Here is a 17,089-nt window from a genome sequence, read left to right on the forward strand (position 1 = left end):
TTCTAGGGAGCATGCTTCGGCGCCCCCGGGCAAGGACTCTAGAACCTTAGACTCCTTTGGGAGGAAGGCCTACCATTCTTCTATGCTCGTGGCCAAAATCCAGTCTTACCAGCTCTACACGAGCATACACATGCGGAACAATGTGCGGCAGTTGGCGGGCTTGGTTGATGCTCTCCCCCCTGAGCAAGCCAAGCCTTTTCAGGAGGTGGTCAGGCAGCTGAAGGCGTGCAGAAAATTCCTGGCCAGAGGGGTGTATGACACCTTTGATGTTGCGTCCAGGGCCGCTGCTCAAGGTGTGGTGATGCGCAGGCTCTCATGGCTGCGTGCCTCCGACCTGGAGAATAGAATCCAGCAGCGGATTGCGGACTCGCCTTGCCGTGCGGATAACATTTTTGGAGAAAAAGTCGAACAGGTGGTAGAGCAGCTCCACCAGCGGGACACCGCATTCGACAAGTTCTCCCGCCGGCAGCCTTCAGCTTCTACCTCTACAGGTAGACGATTTTTCGGGGGAAGGAAGACTGTTCCCTACTCTTCTGGCAAGCGTAGGTACAATCCTCCTTCTCGACAGCCTGCGGCCCAGGCTAAGCCCCAGCGCGCTCGCTCTCGTCAGCAGCGTGCGACTCAGCAAGGCCCCTCGGCTCCCCAGCAAAAGCAAGGGACGAGCTTTTGACTGGCTCCAGCAGAGCATAGCCGACATCCAAGTGTCAGTGCCGGGCGACCTGCCAGTCGGAGGGAGGTTGAAAGCTTTTCACCAAAGGTGGCCTCTCATAACCTCCGATCAGTGGGTTCTCCAAATAGTCCGGCAAGGATACACCCTCAATTTGGCCTCAAAACCTCCAAATTGTACTTGCAGAGGAACTCTCCGCCCTTCTCAGCGCCAATGCGGTCGAGCCCGTGCCATCCGGGCAAGAAGGGCTGGGATTCTATTCCAGGTACTTCCTTGTGGAAAAGAAAACAGGGGGGATGCGTCCCATCCTAGACCTAAGGGCCCTGAACAAATATCTGGTCAAAGAAAAGTTCAGGATGCTTTCCCTGGGCACCCTTCTACCCATGATTCAGCAAAACGATTGGCTATGCTCTCTGGACTTGAAGGACGCCTACACACACATCCCGATACTGCCAGCTCACAGACAGTATCTGCGATTTCAGCTGGGCACACGTCACTTCCAGTACTGTGTGCTACCCTTTGGGCTCGCCTCTGCGCCCAGGGTGTTCACAAAGTGCTTGGCTGTAGTAGCAGCAGCACTTCGCAGGCTGGGGGTGCACGTGTTCCCATATCTCGACGATTGGCTGGTGAAGAACACATCAGAGGCAGGAGCCCTGCAGTCCATGCAGATGACTATTCGCCTCCTGGAGCTACTGGGGTTTGTGATAAATTACCCAAAGTCCCACCTTCTCCCGGCGCAGAGACTCGAATTCATAGGAGCTCTGCTGGATTCTCAGACGGCTCGCGCCTATCTCCCAGAGGCGAGAGCCAACAACTTGTTGTCCCTCGTCTCGCGGGTGCGAGCGTCCCAGCAGATCACAGCTCGGCAGATGTTGAGATTGCTGGGCCACATGGCCTCCACAGTTCATGTGACTCCCATGGCCCGCCTTCACATGAGATCTGCTCAATGGACCCTAGCTTCCCAGTGGTTTCAGGCTGCTGGGGATCTAGAAGACGTGATCCACCTGTCCACGAGTTTTCTCAAATCCCTGTATTGGTGGACGATTTGCTCCAATTTGACTCTGGGACGTCCTTTCCAAATTCCTCAGCCACAAAAAGTGCTGACCACGGATGCATCTCTCCTGGGATGGGGAGCTCATGTCGATGGGCTTCACACCCAAGGAAGCTGGTCCCTCCAGGAACGCGATCTACAGATCAATCTTCTGGAGTTGCGAGCGATCTGGAACGCTCTGAAGGCTTTCAGAGATCGGCTGTCCCACCAAATTATCCAAATTCAGACAGACAACCAGGTTGCCATGTACTATGTCAACAAGCAGGGGGGCACCGGATCTCGCCCCCTGTGTCAGGAAGCCGTCAGCATGTGGCTCTGGGCTCGCCGTCAAGGCATGGTGCTCCAAGCCACATATCTGGCAGGCGTAAACAACAGTCTGGCCGACAGGTTGAGCAGGATTATGCAACCTCACGAGTGGTCGCTCAACTCCCGAGTGGTGCGCCAGATCTTCCAAGCGTGGGGCACCCCCTTGGTGGATCTCTTCGCATCTCGAGCAAACCACAAAGTCCCTCAGTTCTGTTCCAGGCTTCAGGCCCCCGGCAGACTGGCATCGGATGCCTTCCTCCTGAATTGGGGGGAGGGCCTGCTGTATGCTTATCCTCCCATTCCTCTGGTGGGGAAGACTTTGTTGAAACTCAAGCAAGACCGAGGCACCATGATTCTGATTGCTCCTTTTTGGCCGCGTCAGATCTGGTTCCCTCTTCTTCTGGAGTTATCCTCCGAAGAACCGTGGAGATTGGAGTGTTTTCCGACCCTCATCACGCAGGACGAAGGGGCTCTTCTGCATCCCAGCCTCCGGTCCCTGGCTCTCACGGCCTGGATGTTGAGAGCGTAGACTTTGCCTCTTTGGGTCTGTCAGAGGGTGTCTCCCGCATCTTGCTTGCTTCCAGGAAAGATTCCACTAAGAGGAGTTACTTCTTTCTATGGAGGAGGTTTGCCGTCTGGTGTGACAGCAAGGCCCTAGATCCTCGCTCTTGTCCTACACAGACCCTGCTTGAATACCTTCTGCACTTGTCTGAGTCTGGTCTCAAGACCAACTCTGTAAGGGTTCACCTTAGTGCAATCAGTGCATACCATTACCATGTGGAAGGTAAGCCGATCTCAGGACAGCCTTTAGTTGTTCGCTTCATGAGAGGTTTGCTTTTGTCAAAGCCCCCTGTCAAGCCTCCTACAGTGTCATGGGATCTCAATGTCGTTCTCACCCAGCTGATGAAACCTCCTTTTGAGCCACTGAACTCCTGCCATCTGAAGTACTTGACCTGGAAGGTCATTTTCTTGGTGGCAGTTACTTCAGCTCGTAGAGTCAGTGAGCTTCAGGCCCTGGTAGCCCAGGCCCCTTACACCAAATTTCATCATAACAGAGTAGTCCTCCGCACTCACCCTAAGTTCTTGCCAAAGGTCGTGTCGGAGTTTCATCTGAACCAGTCAATTGTCTTGCCAACATTCTTTCCCCGTCCTCATTCCTGCCCTGCTGAACGTCAGCTGCACACATTGGACTGCAAGAGAGCATTGGCCTTCTACCTGGAGCGGACACAGCCCAACAGACAGTCCGCCCAATTGTTTGTTTCTTTTGATCCCAATAGGAGGGGAGTGGCTGTGGGGGAACGCACCATATCCAATTGGCTAGCAGATTGCATTTCCTTCACTTACGCCCAGGCGGGGCTGGCTCTTGAGGGTCATGTCACGGCTCATAATGTTAGAGCCATGGCTGCGTCGGTAGCCCACTTGAAGTCAGCCTCCATTGAAGAAATTTGCAAAGCTGCGACGTGGTCATCTGTCCACACATTCACATCTCATTACTGCCTGCAGCAGGATACCCGACGCGACAGTCGGTTCGGGCAGTCAGTTCTTCAGAACCTGTTTGGGCTTTAGGATCCAACTCCACCCCCCGAGGGCCCTGTTTGTTCTGTTCCAGGCTGCACTCTCAGTTAGTTGGTAAATTTTTTAGGTCAATCTCAGTTATGTCCTCGCCGTTGCGAGGCCCAATTGACCATGGTTGTTGTTTTGAGTGAGCCTGGGGGCTAGGGATACCCCATCAGTGAGAACAAGCAGCCTGCTTGTCCTCGGAGAAAGCGAATGCTACATACCTGTAGAAGGTATTCTCCGAGGACAGCAGGCTGATTGTTCTCACAAACCCGCCCGCCTCCCCTTTGGAGTTGAGTCTTCCCTTGTATCTCTTTTGCTACATACGAGACTGGCCGGCTCGAGCCGGTTTCGGGCGGGAAGACGGCCGCGCATGCGCGGTGCGCGCGAGAGCTAGCAAAGGACTTTGCTAGTGAAGATTCCGATTGGAGGGGCTGCCGTGGACGTCACCCATCAGTGAGAACAATTAGCCTGCTGTCCTCGGAGAATACCTTCTACAGGTATGTAGCATTCGCTTTATGCCGTGATCCATAGGTTGGATCAGAGAGGTAGTGTTTGGTGGCAGGAAGACCACCTTGACGTTAGACAGCCTGACATCATCACTGTGTGCAGCACAATTACCACAAAGCAACAAAATCTGATGCTTTTGTGCCCGCATTCTAGTGTCTAACTTCTTTTTAGCCACTGCTTCCAAATTTCCCCAGTCATCCATGAATTTGCATTAGCCTCGTATACACAGGAAGATGCTTAACATACTTGAAGTAACAGGGCTGTTTGCTCTTTCCAGTGACGAGTGGTTCCAACTTCACTCCCATCCATATTGCAGCAAAGGAGGATCATCATTGGCTCTCCCATAGATAAATATTAAGCCCTCACAATAGGAAGCATATTGTCGGTTGGGGCAGACAATATCTCAACAAAGTACTTCCGTATCATCTCTATCGGGAAGACAGGAGGAGGTTCATGGAAATTCAGTAGTCTCAAGTTGTTTCTCCTCATTTGATTTTTCCATATGCTCAAACTTACATTGCAGTACTTCTCTTTCTTTAAAACACCTTCCAATTGTTTTCCTTCCTCTAACTTCTCCTGTTTCCCCCAGTCACTCTTCATGTTTTGCCAGAACTGTTCGTGTGCATCAACCTTTTGAATCCACAGATGCAATCTCAGTTTTAGTACCTGAGACCAAAATTTTAAGAGAAGAGTTCACCGTGTTTGCCTCCCACAGGGCATCCATATCTACTACTGCTGGTTTCTTCAACTTCCCGCTAACACATATATTCTCACTGGTAGCATATTGTGCAGTTTGAGTCAGGTTATCATCAGCAACTGGTATTTCTCTAACCAAAGAGTCCTGATCATCATCCCTCCATTCTCGGAGGGAGAGCTGCACGCTTGACTCTGTGTAGCTGCACCCTCCTTCAAATCTTGCTTCTGGGTCTTGGGGGTTCCAGCCGCTGATCTGGGCTCAATGGCACCTGGTCTGCCAACAAAATCAGGCTTCCCTTCCAAAGCAGAAGCAGTAGTTTCAGCTTCAGCAGCCTTAATGTCTGTAATTGTCATCTGGACCAAGAGTCTCAAAACATTTGTGGATAGAGGGTAAGTATGAGTCACTCCTTTTTGTTTCCCGAGAAATCTCTGGCATTTCCCATACAGCTTGTGCTAAATGTCAGATGAGAGAAGAGAGCCACCTTGCCAAGTCCCTCTTTAAATGCCAGAGTTTCGAGGAGAATGGAATTTACTATACTTGTATTATGCACGTTTTTCACGTGGTATGGCTTTATATCTGACGGACAAACACAGTTGTGATTCTCATTGATAAAATATGAAACTTACACTTAGAAAGGGGAGGTGGGGATAAAACAGTTAAATGTTTGATGATGATATGAGATGTGAGCGCTTCACTGGATATAATGTACATCTGACTTATATGTCTTGAATGGTGAATGTGCTAAATTTGAACTGTTTGTAATAAAAATGTTGAAACATAAATGGCAGAGTTTTGTGGTGATTTATTGTTGACCAACACCTGTATCTGTGGCCATAGGTACAAGAACTGCTTGTACTGTATCAATTCTGTGGACACGCAATCCATTTTTGTAGGTAGAGCAAATAAGTCTAGTTCTACTGAATGCCTTGTGAGCACTGAGGGCAAAATCTAATCTAGACTTTTACTTCTTGCCTGCCCACAAGATCAAATTTAAACAATGTACTTGTGTTGCTAATGTAACTCACCTTGAGCTACTATTGAAAAAGGTATGAGCAAAATCTAAATAAATAAATATTTTGCTTTTAGAAAAGCCTTAAAAACATTTTTGTTTGCGTTATAATTATACTTGTTTGATGTAAATTATAGCTAACAAAATGTAACTCCCTTTTATGTGAGGGCTTATTCTGTTTAACTGCTTAGGATCCTTTGGGAGAGTTGGCAGTATATAAAACATGAGTAGAAACAAAAGGCTCCTGCCAAAGATAAAGGGAAATGCAGTTCGATAATATGGGAACTAAGAAGGTTGCAAAACAAGTACAGTCATGCATACAGTGTGGAAGGAACAGAAAGTACAGAGACTTGACAAGATCACACAGATTGAGAGGGAACATAAAAGTCCAGATGATTGGATAAATAGGACAGCATTTTGCCAGACCAGAGCATTGCATGAATGACTTTATGATGAAAATACTAAAAGGAAATGTCAAAGCCATCCAGGAACGTAAGACCTTTGAAATTAAAAGGATGAAATATTTGACATCCATCTGACAGCAATGTGCCCTCTAAGGACCAAGTTGATGTGAGCAAAACTTTTTTCTTCACAAGAAAAGGACTGAATTAACATGAGCAAAAGTCTTCTGTTACACTGTGAGTACTTCTTCTTACATATGCAAACACAGACATGCACAAACACACATATACATAATCTCTCGCAGGGAGGTTGGAAAAAATTCCATTAGCCATGCGCCTTTTGCTTTCCCTGTTTGTTCACATGTAATTTAACTATATGTTTTATATAACAATAAATTTTACTCAGCTACTGGACATTTAACAGAGCTTAGAGGGAATATTGCTTCCCTTGTAAGAACAAAAAAAAAAAAAGGGGGGGACTGTAGGGGCACTTTTGAACACAATAGGGAATGACCCCTTCTACCAGCTGCCTCCCCCAGTAGCTGTGTTACTGATATTATGCACACTGTATACATGCCAGAAAATTATGTCCCAGAAAAAAAATCAAAATAATGCACACCAAAATAATGTAAAGCATCATATTAAAGCAGTATTCTGGAAATATGTGCAGGTATTTTAACACTTGGTTCTTAGTCAGTATTAGCTCCCCAGTCCCGCATCTTCCTGTTGGCCATGTGAACAGTGACAGAAGTTTTGAGGTTACTAGCAAATATAAAATGATTTACCTATCAATATTTTTAGTGGATTGCCACATAGCCACCGGGCATCAGGTCTGCTAGCCTTTACTGCAGAGTAACCAGACATTAGGTACAGTTAATACAGATAATGAAGCTCATTTCCAAAGCACATAAACTTAGTTTTGTAAGTCTGTATGCTTTGAAAATTCTCCCCCTCTCCCCATTCTATCCGATGTCTCCCCTTTCCATCAGTATTTCCCTCCTCTGTATTTCTCCCCTTCCATACAGTCTCTGCCACCTCACCTTTCCATCTGTCTCCCCTTTCACTTCCCCCCTTTCATTATCTCCCTCCTTTCTGTCTCTCCCCCACACCATCTGTCCTCTTTCTCTTCCCTCTTCCATCCAGAATCTGTCATCTATTTCCTCCCTACTTCTATACAGTGTTTCTGCCCCCTCCCCCCATTTCACCTGCTATCAGTATCTCCTTGTGTCTACCCTTCCATACAGTAGCAATCCCCTCTCTCTCCCCCTTTCTTTTCCATCCAGCATCTTCCTTTCGTCGTCCTCCCCCCTTTCATCACAATCTGCCTCCTGTCTCTTCGCCCTACTGATGCCCTCGCCGCTACTATTCTCCAAATAAGCAGCAGTGGAAAAACAGCATACCTTACTCTGACAGAGCCACAGCCTCTGTTCACGTGGCTGCCAGCTTTGCCCTGGAACAGGAAGAGGATGTTGGAGGCATGTGACCAGCAACTGTGCGTACAGAGGTTGCAGCCCCGCAAGAGTGAGTTAGGAAGTTTTGCTTCTGCTCTTTTGGAGGAGAAGCAGCAGCAGTGGCCTAGGCAGCGGCAAGAGGAAGATAGGACGTGCTACTGTTGCTGCGTGACAGTCCAGAACTGCTGTGTGAGATTATGAAAAGAGGTGCACGACCACGCACATTAGAGGGAACAGTGCCAGATAGGACTTAACAAAGATCTGAGTTTCCTATCACATAAACCATAAAATTATACTGTTTTGTCATCCTCTGATCACCCATCCATCTCTCCCTATGAAATGTTACAAGGTCCAATAAAGGGCAAAACGAAAATCTGTCTAACCGTAAAGAAGCAAGATGAAACTGCCCACAAGATATGAATATAAAAGAAAAGATCTTTGTCAGAAGTGACCTCCTGGACCTTTATGGTATACTTACATGGGAGAGGGGTTCCTACGGTGTTAAGTACATGTAAGGTGTCAAGAGGGCGTGAGAAGAGAAAAGCATAGCTTCAGTCTTTGAGAAGTTTAATGTTCATTCTTCAGAAAACAGTCAACTACAGTGTGGTTTTTTTTAATTGAAATTTCAAATCTAATCCAAGCAGAATATACTTGTAATAGAAAATCGATCATCAATAATGCAATATAAACAATATATTAAAGAAATATAATCATGTGATAACCAATCCAGTCCAGTACGAAGAGGAGATGAGAGATCATCGTTAAGAAGAAATTTAAATACACTAATTCAAAATAAATATTCCTTAGGGAAAAGAAAATACATACACTTTACGATGGTAGCTGTACAATAACAGTTAAGGTTCCTGGGAAAAGATTCGTCCTCCTCTGTATTTGAAACAGTTTGTGCACTAGCATCGATTGATAAACTTCCTGGTTTCCTCAAACCATTGTGCTCCTCGCAGTGGCTCCCACAGGATCCTCAGCTGCTGGTTGGCAAATCGATGGAGAGATCCCACAATGGTCCTCTCCCTCAGACCAGCTGGATCCATCTGTGAGAAACCCTCGAGGGTAGTTTGAACAAATCTGGGTAAAGAAGTAGAAACCACGGAAGCCGCAGGGTAAACTCTCCCACAACGCTTATTAGGCATTGTAAACGCAATACGAGGGAAGCGGCTAAGCATTCTTCTCTTTAGGGTGCCATCTTGTTTACACCCGGCTACAGTGTTTAACTTAGAAGAAAGTAAGGTATTAGGAAAAGGAAGATGGGGATCCAGGGGATAAAGGAGTTATGTCATCTGCATGTATGAAAAATACGAAGTCAAGGGTCTGCAGCAGTGGGACTAAAGGCACGATGAAAACATCGGGAAGTATTGGGCCTAATACAGAGCCCTGGGGAGCACCTGATAGCAGGCATCTAGGTGTGGCTGTCTGGTTTGAAGAATAAATGACAAACAATTGATCAGTAAGATAAGAATTAAACCATGCCAATGTGTTTCCAGAAATATTTAGGTCTGCAAGGTGCTGAAGAAGTTTTGTTTGACTGACCAAGTTGAAGGCAGTTGACATATTGAGTGAGGAAAAACATCTCTCCCTCATTAGTTGGAGGTCAGAGGGAGTGTTTTAGCTGGCCAGATTTAGGCTTGTTTTGTAGTGCTTAGATTTGGCTGCTAGGTTAGGTGACTAGCGCTGAAAATCAATACTAGCCACTTAACCATTTCCCCTGCCCTCGGTCTCATTCCACACTCAGGTTTGCCCAGCAGGTTTTTTTGTGGGTAAACTTAGATGGCTAGCCCAATCAGTTTTTGTATGTTTTGATCAAACTGGCTAGGTCCCTTTAAATATTGACTCAAATAGGAATAAGGGCAAGCTAATAGTGTATTTGGATTTTCAGAAAGCATTTGATAAAATCTCACATGGGATCTCTGAGGAAATTAGGAAGAAATGGTATGGGAGTCAGTGCACTCTTATGGGTGGATAAATTGGTTGAAAAATAGGAAATAAACATATTAGTCATTTTTACTAATAAAAAGAAGGGAATAGTGCAGTGGCTCCCAAACCTAGTCCTGGTGGCACCCCAGCTGGTCTGATTTTCAGGATATCCACAATGAATATTCATGAGAGAGATTTGCATGTAGTGGGGGGCAGTGCGTTCAGATTTCTCTCATGAATATTCATTGTGGATATCCTGAAAACCTGACTGGCTAGTGTTCCTCTAGGACCAGAGGGCCAATGATCAAATTTCCTGTGCTGTTCAGAACAGTGCTGAAAAATTGGTACTGGAACAATGCAGGGAATTAAAGCCCTGATGATCAAAACTAATAGCTTGCAAATTTTGCATACTAGTAGTTTTGATCGTGGGGGGACTAATGCAGGAGGATTGTACCTGGGCATGCACTCAAGTCACAATCCTCCTGCAGAAGTTGTTTGACAGGTACCTTTAGAAGGGAAGAGGGAGTAGCACTCCCTCCTCCTGGGGGTTGCTGCATTCAAAATGGAGACGCCCTGCAAGGTGCTTCCTGGGATGCACTGAGTGGGACTTCAATACCATATAAGGTAGTTTTTCCCTTATATGGTATTGAAGCCCTGCCCAGTGCAGCCCAGTAGGCACCTGGCAGGTGTCAGAGTGGGGGATAAGGGGGGGGCTAGAGGTCCACTGGATCTTCAACCCCTTTTGTTGGGGGGGGGGGAGAAAGCCACTGGGCCACTTGGGAAACTTGTCAAGAGGGGGGTTAGGGGGACTGGAGGTCCACTGGATATCCAGCCCCTGTGTCCAGGTGGGATAGGGGGGCCTGTAAGCATGCAAATGTATGCTGGACAGGGCTTCCCATTCCCCTCCAATGCTCTGCAATCCTTAACACCAGCTCCGAGCTAGCATAGGGTTTGCCACAGGAGCAGCACCAATGTTTGGCGCACTGCCCACTGAGCATTGGGAGGAATAGGTAATGCCCTGTTTTGCATGCTATTTGCGGTCAGAGCCGGCGAGCTTGTTTCACGTGCTTGCTGGCTCCAATCATTGGACAGGAGCAAAGTCGGGCACTAGTATGGCACTAATAGCCTCTAGTGCCCGCGTTTGCTTTTGGTCATCGGGGCACAGATTTGGGAATCACTGGAATAGCAGATCTTTGCCAAAACCAATGTTTTAACACATTAACTGACCTGTAAAAGGCAGTATAGAGATCCAGTTTGCAGATGACTTATTCAAAGTAGTGACGACATAACTAATTGTGGACTATGAATTCTTTTCCCCTTTTAAATCTTCCAGGTCCATTTTGTTTACCTAACAAAAAGCATGAAGAAGACCTTGCTAATGCTGACATCATTGTCTGCAGTAACATTGATTCTGGTATGCAGCGGGGCGTTTTTCCCCTACAGTTCAGATTCTGCCAACCCAAAACCCAAGCGGATCTTTCTCCAGGTAAAAAGCTAACTGTATAAAATGAATAGTCCAGCTCTGACAGGTCCATTTATCACCTGAAAAAAGTTTGAGAAGGAATTTGACATTTTCTTCTTAGTTTGATTCTCCTAAAGAGGGTCACACGGCATCTGGGTTTTACATATTTCTTACTGCAAAGATACATTTACCTTTTAAAACAGGTAGTACCACAATGTTCTAAATCAATATTTAAAATTGATTTTACTCTGCCCATGATTTTGGTATAGGTAGCATGAGAAATATTCAGTACCAAATCCCATTGGACATTTGAAATTGCTTGGAGTTAACCCATATGGGGTATTTTTGGTCTCATGTGCAGCAGTGAGTTTCGTTGTGTCCCCTTGATGGACAATTTGTAGCTAGCAAGTAATATGTTAAGAAGTTATTGTCTCTGGTAAGTCTGCAGTAGCATTTTTGTTTTAGAGAGGTATGGTAGCTGTGTTAGTCCACTTTTTAAGGTAATCAACCGAAATAAAATAAAACGTGGAAAAATAAGATGATACCTTTTTTAGTGGACATAACTTAATACATTTCTTGAAAGGTTGCCCTTCTTCGTCAGATCGGAAATAAGCAAATGTTGGTAGGTGACAGTATATATAAGTGAAACATCAAAGCATTTCAGTGACAGTCTAACAGGATGAGGGTGGATAGGTGAGAGACAGGAAGAGTTGGGTGGATGAGGAACAGGGAGATATGCATGGAGATAGGAGGGTGACAAAGCAGTACTATTTTATGGTTTATAATGGCCTAGAAAACCCAGATCTTTAAGTTCTGTCTGGTGGGTGACAAAATATTTAATGGAAACAAAGAAGAAAAAGGGGGTCCACTCCTTCCATAGTAACGCAAGCAAACCAAACAAAGGGTGGAAGAAAACCAAGTCCAAGTGACCAGCCAAAACACAGGCGTAAGAGCTCCAAAAAGAGTTTTTTTTGGGACCCTACACGGTCCATGTTTCGGCGGAAATGGCTTCTTCAGGGGTCGATAGATGAATCCTCTGCTGAACGTCAAACCAACTTAGAGTGCTGTGAAAGCACGGGTACGAGGATGCTGGATCCACGAACAGGGACGCAGCCAAACCAAATAGGTAAAAAAGCCAAGCCACAAGATACCACTGAATCTGCTCTGACCCAGGGGACAGAGACAGACACCTTGAAATCCTGACTGCATCCTTCGAACAGAAAGGCTACAACCCCAAAATAATCTCCAAGAATATTGCCTCCTCCCTCAAAACACCCAGGGAAAATCTGCTACAGTACGAAGAAAAAAAAAGCCACAGACAGAATCCCTCTTATAGTGACATACAACCCAGAGGTGGAAAAATTAAGAAAACTCATAAAAGATCTACAGCCTCTACTCCAGGAGGATGAATTACTGAAAGAGATATTCCCATCCCCACCAGTGCTGGCCTTCCGACAGCCACCCAACTTAAAACACTAGCTAATTAGAAGTAAGCTCCCAACACAGACTCAAAAAGAAGAGAATGGCACACATCCTTACAATATATCCAGCTGCAAACTATGCCAAAACATTTCACAGGACCCCACAGTCATTCACAAAGGAAAAATATTCAACATTAACGATTCTTTCACGTGCTCATCTTCCAATGTGGTATATATCATTGTGTAAAAAATGCAACGAAGGCTGCTACATTGGAGAATCAAGTCAGATGCTAAAGAAGAGATTTAATTTACATAGACACCATATGAAAAATGCTAGTACCAATCAGGATGTCACCTCTATGGGGCAGCACTTTACAAAACCAGAACACTGTACCAGTGATTTCATGGTAAGAATCCTGAAAGGGAACTTTAAAACAATACAGGAACGTAAGATCTTTGAAGTCAGAATGGTTAAATAGTTTGACACCCACCAGACAGGACTTAACAAAGATCTGGGTTTTCTAGGCCATTATAAACCATAAAATTGTACTGCTTTGTCACCCTCCTATCTCCATGCATATCTCCCTGTCCCTCATCTACCTGACTCTTCCTGTGTCTCACCTATCCACCCTCATCCTGTTAGACTGTCACTGAAATGCTTTGATGTTTCACTTGTATATACTGTTATCTACCAACATTTGCTTATTTCCGATCTGACGAAGAAGGGCTACCTTCAAAACCTAATGAAGAAATGTATTAAGTCATGTCCACTAAAAAAGGTATCATCTTATTTTCTTTTCCATTTTATTTTGTTTATATTGATTATATTTGTTTTAGAAATATTACAGCTCTTTGTGAATTACATATCTGGAAGTAAGCTTAAATTAAAAATTTGAGCATAAGTAATTTTTTTTAAGGGTTGCCTCTGTGGATTCTTGAGCAGAGTGCTGTCATCATTACCACTTAAACAGAACTTTTTTTTTTATTATTATTTTGTGAAGTAACAGGCCTTATGTATTCAGAAAGCTCTTTTTATAGTTGAGTCTATCAACTTTAAAACCTAGATTAAACCAGGTAGAACTGAAACTTACTAATAAAATAAATGTTGAATCCAGGTACTTCGTTCAGTCACTCTAATTCAGGAAATACTCTTCATCTTATGGTTGGGAAATGAGGTGAGAATTGGGAAGCATTAAACCTCTCGTTCTGTTATGTTTTTTAATGACTTGCTTTTTCTTCCTCCCGTCACCAATCCTGTCCCGATATTATCTTCCATTTATTTTTACACATCAGCACACAACTAGGACATTTCATGACTTGGATGGAAACGTAGTCAAACGGGATTCTGGAATATGGATTAATAGCTTTGATTACACGGGGATATCACATATCACGCCTCATGTACCAGAAATCAATGACACTGTCCAGGCTGAATGTGAGGATGTTCCATTCTGTGGCTTCCCTTGGTTTCTGCCAGCTCAGTTTTTCATCAGGTTGGTGGTGCTTTCTGCATTAGCTTTCTAGTGTCTCTTCGTGCAAGTGAGTGCTTGGGACCAGATAGATGAACTGTGCACACTTGGTTAAGAGGTTTAAATGTGAAGTAGGCTTTTGTTTTAGAAGACATAAAAGGTATTGGTACTGTAGCATGCATGGCAAGAGTTTTCTGCCACAATCAAGTAGGTATTGGTTTAGTTCTTTTCTGGGCTTCTGCCCTCTGACTTCCAGTATGAAGAAAAAGCTGTTGAAGAGGTGAGGATTGCCAACTCTCTGGATTTCTTTCTTCTTTTTTAAAGGTTTCTAGAAATATGTAAATTACCTGTTTTTTTAACCATCTTTCTTACTGTCTGGATATTTTTGAGTTTAGCCCTCTACAACTCTGCAATCTCCTCCCCCCCTTCTAGGACAGAGACTGTGGTAGGATCCAGCCAATGGGAAGAGTTCTAGTTACAGGAAGGAGGGGCTGAGCTATAAGTGCTGGGGTAGGGGGGGTAGGCTTAACTCTGCATAGTGCCTTGGAGACCACACTGAAATTGAATGTCATTGTGGGGGAAGAAGATTGTTGAAAAGGAGTCGGAATTAAAAGCATGGGGGAAAGTGTTAAGGGTCTGCTGTAGGTTGAGGAAAAGAATTGGCAGCAACTGTGAGAACTTTACATGATGATGGGCAGACCTGGTGGGGAGATCAGGGCACTGCCTGAATAAGCAGCAGGACAGTACTAGATGAGAGCTAGACAGTGCTTGTGTATGTTTCTAGATCTCTGGTGGGGATAGTTTCATATAAATAAAAAATGTAGGCTGGAATGGAGAAGTCCACTGGTTCAAAGGGATGTTTTTAGCCCAGGGAATTTATTCTGCTAACTATTGGGAAAGGAGAGGAAAGGGAATGGGATTTGATATACAACCTTTCTGTGATTACAATCAAAGCTGTTTACATATTATATACAGGTATTTATTTTGTATCTGGGACAATGGAGAGTTAAGTGACTTGCCCAGAATCACAAGGAACTGCAGCGGGAATCCCCAGTTCACCAGGATCAAACGCTGCTGCACTAACCACTAGGCCAGTGGTTCCCAAACTCTTTCAGTTCATGGCACACCTCCCCCCCCCCCCCCCCCCTCGGCCACAGAGGTCTCCTCCCCCTCCCCCCCACAGGTCTCCCATATTCTTTAGATTGTAAGCTCTTTGAGCAGGGACTGTCCTTTATGTTAAATTGTACAGCGCTGCGTAACCCTAGTAGCGCTTTAGAAATGTTAAATAGTAGTAGTAGTTTTCCTCTGCACAAATATAACAGTGCTAGGGTGTCCATATAACCAGCCCCTCCAAATGACACACTGATTACGATTTATAACAAATTACTACTCTACCTATGAAAAGTTATTCCATTATTATACTTCCTCTTTGTACATCTGTATGCTGTTTAAAAATATAAGTGAGGTTAAATAAAAATGCTACAAACAATAAAGAATAACAACTTGGAAGCAGCAGTTCATAGGTTTTCTTGCTTTGTTTCAAATGGGAAGAGAAACAGAGACTGACCTATTGACTTCAACTTTTTGACCTCATCCCATCTCCTGTTTTCATCCAACTTCCTTGGCAGTAGCCTTTGTGAGTCCCAAAGGCCGTCTGCTCACTGTCTCCAGTGGCTGCGACAAAAAAAAAAAAGCACTGGGCCACCCTTCAGGCATGCACTGTCGACTATTTTGGTCCTCTGCCCCCGCTTATGTCCACTTCCAGTTCTGGGACAGAAGACCGACAGAACTGACAGCACATGCTTGAAGGCTGCTACAGCCCTGTGCTTGCTTTTTTGTTTTTGTTTTTCTGCCACTGCTGTCTGCAGTAGTGGTTCAGACTGGAGGGAGGTTGGGATTTGCCATGGCACACCAGGGTGCTGTGGTGCACAGTTTGGGAAATGCTGCACTAGGCTACTTCTCCACAAATATTTTGATCATTGCCCTAATACTGCCACCACTCCATCTATATATCCTTTCAGAAGTGTCAAAGAAAGCTAAATATTTTTTCTATTTCCAGTTGGGAGGCTTTCTTCACACACAAAACTTTGTATGATTTATCTCCAACACATTCCCTATAAACCTCTTTTAGCACAGTCTACCTTAGCATCTCTGGTTTGCACCAGAGGGTAATGGAGGGTGAAATGACTTTACCAGTTTCACTGGTTCTTAGTTCATTGTTGCAGCTGCCAAATTACCCAGTTAGGAGGAGACTTTTTGGTCAGTTCTGTTTTTGAAATTGCATCCCAATTTAGTGTTCTGTTTTTAATCTCCAATGACTACCAGTTGAAATCAGTGGTTCAGGTCCCATAATATTATCAGGCCTAGGGTTATCAGAAATCCAGGACTGACTCAGAATTTCCCTTTTGCAACTGGGTAACTTGGCATCTCTCTAGTAGAGGCTAACCGAAACGGCTTTGTTCAATTTTGGATGAAACTGAAACTGCCACCGAAACTGAAAGCTTTTGGCCAAAACCAAAACTACATCTGAAGCTTATCACCTGGTCTCAGCCAAAGTTGAAACCAAGAAGTCAAGTTTTCATTATGTACCTTACCACTATTCCAGAATCTGTGGGGATAGTTGTGTCCATCCAGCGGGTGAAAACTTGAGCTCGGGACAAGAGTAAATGAATCTGAGAATACTGAACTTTCCGGTTGTTTCAGGAATTTCTGTCCTTGAACTTTTTAAGAAATACCTCATAGAAATACTTAATTATTCATCTTCCTTGTTGCCTCCAATTAATAAGATTTATTATTTACCAAATTCGATAAAATCTGTGGAAGATAAGAAAAATGTAGTTCCTCAAGAACAAGAGAGAGAATCCTTGGCTATTTCAGCAATCCTAGAACAGTCACTATCGGATATAAAGACCCGAAGTTCAGTCTTAGTCTCATTTGTCTTTGAACAAGACTTGAATTCTCTGATGAAATTGTACTTTAAAAATGCTTTGACTTTTTTCTGTGGGGCCAGGATATGGATATATCCTGATGTGACTAAGACGACTCAGGATAGACGAAAATTATTTCTGGCTTTAAGGGAAGAGACTAAAGGTATAGGAGCAAAGTTTATGTTGATATATCCCTGCAAATGTATTGTTTACTACATGAATAACAAATATG

General features: G+C 44.6%; 1 protein-coding gene across 3 annotated transcripts in view; it reads left to right on the forward strand.

Moving 5' to 3' along the window:
• ERMP1 (endoplasmic reticulum metallopeptidase 1) overlaps window positions 1–17,089 on the forward strand; it is a 182,226-nt gene that overhangs the window by 117,250 nt on the left and 47,887 nt on the right. For all 3 annotated transcript variants that reach the window (XM_030193791.1, XM_030193789.1, XM_030193790.1), the window contains 2 exons: window positions 10,912–11,064; window positions 13,755–13,954. In XM_030193791.1, the coding sequence (XP_030049651.1) occupies window positions 10,912–11,064; window positions 13,755–13,954 (353 nt within the window). The remainder of the gene's footprint in view (window positions 1–10,911; window positions 11,065–13,754; window positions 13,955–17,089) is intronic.

The sequence above is a fragment of the Microcaecilia unicolor genome, chromosome 2 (assembly GCF_901765095.1).
Source record: "Microcaecilia unicolor chromosome 2, aMicUni1.1, whole genome shotgun sequence".
Taxonomy (NCBI): domain Eukaryota; kingdom Metazoa; phylum Chordata; class Amphibia; order Gymnophiona; family Siphonopidae; genus Microcaecilia; species Microcaecilia unicolor.